This window comes from Phaethon lepturus, unplaced genomic scaffold (genome assembly GCF_000687285.1).
Source record: "Phaethon lepturus isolate BGI_N335 unplaced genomic scaffold, ASM68728v1 scaffold9515, whole genome shotgun sequence".
NCBI lineage: Eukaryota > Metazoa > Chordata > Aves > Phaethontiformes > Phaethontidae > Phaethon > Phaethon lepturus.
The window spans coordinates 1-2,237 of record NW_010542633.1 but is presented as its reverse complement, the minus strand read 5'-3'; the positions used below and the strand labels follow the sequence as shown (position 1 = coordinate 2,237).

Below are 2,237 nucleotides of genomic sequence, written 5' to 3'. Positions count from 1 at the left end.
TAGGGAAATAAGGCTTGCAAGAGGTTCAAGTGTCTCCGTTCCTTAGCTCTGCATTCCCCACGGCTACAGCATACAGGTAATGCTCAAGTAAATTTACAAAACATGCTATCTTATGATCTGGAGAGGGCTTTCCTTATAATTTCTTCAGCTCTGCTGGCAGAAACAGAAGGAGGGCATAGTAGCTGCCCCTTGCAATTTAGTATGAGGGAACTGTAAAGAGGAGCAAGAACAGCCCGAAAGGAATACTGAAGCCTTAACAACGGATACTTTTTTTTTTTAAAGATTACAATAGCACACTAGGCATTTTAGCGTCATAGTGCAGAAACTGTCATAACTGGAAGCAAAGGCTGTTGGTGAACTGCTTCTAGTAAAGGTTATAGATACCTTTAACCCTTACACCACTTGATTCCCCACACAAATTTAAAATTGCAGTGCTTAGCAAGCATTAATTTCTTTCACCTCCCATTTTATTGCTATAAGGTCTACCCTAGGGCAGAGGCAGGCTGTTCATATATTAATAGGTTTGAAGCACTGAAACATCTCTAAATCCAGGTAGACAGATAAAGCAGCTGAGAATTGAAGTCACTTTGACCTATGTCACTGGATGCAGGCTATAACCTGGAAAGCAGGAAACTTACATTGAGTCTGAAAAACACCTTTGACTATTAAATGCCAAAAATATATTTGATACCAACTATTTTGTGAAAGGCACATGGCTCAATCTGAATCATCAAGCAAAAAACATGTATCAACCCAGCCAAAGCATCACACTGCAATTTGAGATTTAATTCCTGTATCCATCCACACCTTGCTGTCCATTCCTGATAGAGCATCATGTAATTTTGACTCACACTATGAATTTCAATGTCTCTTTGTCTCCTAGGGTTGTGAAAGAGATTCTTGAAATGCACAAGTGATATCTCTGGAGATGTGTGGTCACTAGCATGCTACAGTCTATATATGAGGGGGTAGTTAGCCAAGCAGAGAATGGCAAGGATCGGATCAGCTTGCCAGACTGCAATTGGAGAAGATGCCGTGACTAGGTGCAACTCAGCAGCACAGGAAGTCCATGGGATTAGAAGTTCTTCTCTGGGCTGTGCTGTCTAATGGATAAATTATTTACCAAGAGGTCAGACAGGAGTGGCACTAATTGACATGTGGTCAGATGGGATGTGGGAAATCTTACTCACAAGCAGCTAAGTTGAGAATGTGGACATGTTACTAGCTGTTACGTAAGAATGTGAAGTGTGGTCATTTCACTGACTGAAACATGATAAAAGGGATTGTGGAGCAAAGAAGAGAGGTCATTCACTATTTAGCCGGTAGGTAGGTATTAATGCAGAAAGGAGGGGTCACCACTTGCACTGGATCTTCAAACAACAGGGTTTGCATGGGGAGACTCACCACGGTAAGACTGGTTACAGGCATGGAATACATGAGGGAAAATCACCTTCCTCACATAGCCAGGATGGAAGACTGTCAAGGTTTAAAGCATTTATGATCTTTCTTGGGATCTAGCACAGAATGAATCCTCAAGACACTGAAGGTATTTGCTGGGATATAATTACCATTAGAAGAAACCAGGACACTGATAAACCATAAACATGCCTGGAAAGTGTTTAGAAAGTCAGGCACTCATGCTGACTTGTCAATATGCACTGGGGCAGAGAGGGAATGTTAGATTAATTAGATGTGTTTGGAGTCTCTTTAAAACGTCTAAGGACACAAAAGGGAAGATGAATTTACTTAGCAGGATCTGATCAACGAAGAGATGGCAGGATGGAAACAGCTTATTCACCTTTGCCTCTAAGTACTCAGATTGAAGCTGGCTTGGTTACTCACCGGGACACGGTCAGGGTATTTCGCTCGGATTTTTGCCGACTCGACACATCTGTGCTCTGTGAACAAAACTCGTAATTAGTCATTGCATAGTAAGAGTATCGCCAGTGTACTAGGCAGTGAGGGCAGCGCCCGCAGCGACGGGAGCCTGCGGGGATTGCGACTGTCTTGCCCTCCCCTCACCGAGGGGGTCTCCAGCTGTTCAGGGAGGCCGTCCTCGGGCATCGCGCCACCCTTCGGCGAAGACCGCAGGCTGTCCGCCCAGAGCCATGACGACCGGCCTGGGGAGCCGACCGGGGCACACTGAGTCGGGAGGCCCCGGGGCAGATGGCTACACAGGAGATGGAGGGCGGCGGGGCCGCCGTCGGGCAGCGCCTGGCCCGGGCCCACCCTTACCC

At 45.9% G+C, this 2,237-nt stretch overlaps 1 protein-coding gene across 1 annotated transcript in view; it reads right to left on the bottom strand.

Annotated features, from left to right (window-relative positions):
• GABARAPL2 (GABA(A) receptor-associated protein-like 2) overlaps positions 1-2,064 on the bottom strand; it is an 8,322-nt gene extending 6,258 nt beyond the window's left edge. The window contains exons 1-2 of the mRNA XM_010288086.1: positions 1,953-2,064; positions 1,843-1,898 (exon numbers count right to left, since the gene is read on the bottom strand). Coding sequence (XP_010286388.1) covers positions 1,843-1,898; positions 1,953-2,064 — 168 coding nt within the window. The remainder of the gene's footprint in view (positions 1-1,842; positions 1,899-1,952) is intronic.
• Between the last annotated feature and the right edge of the window lie 173 nt (positions 2,065-2,237).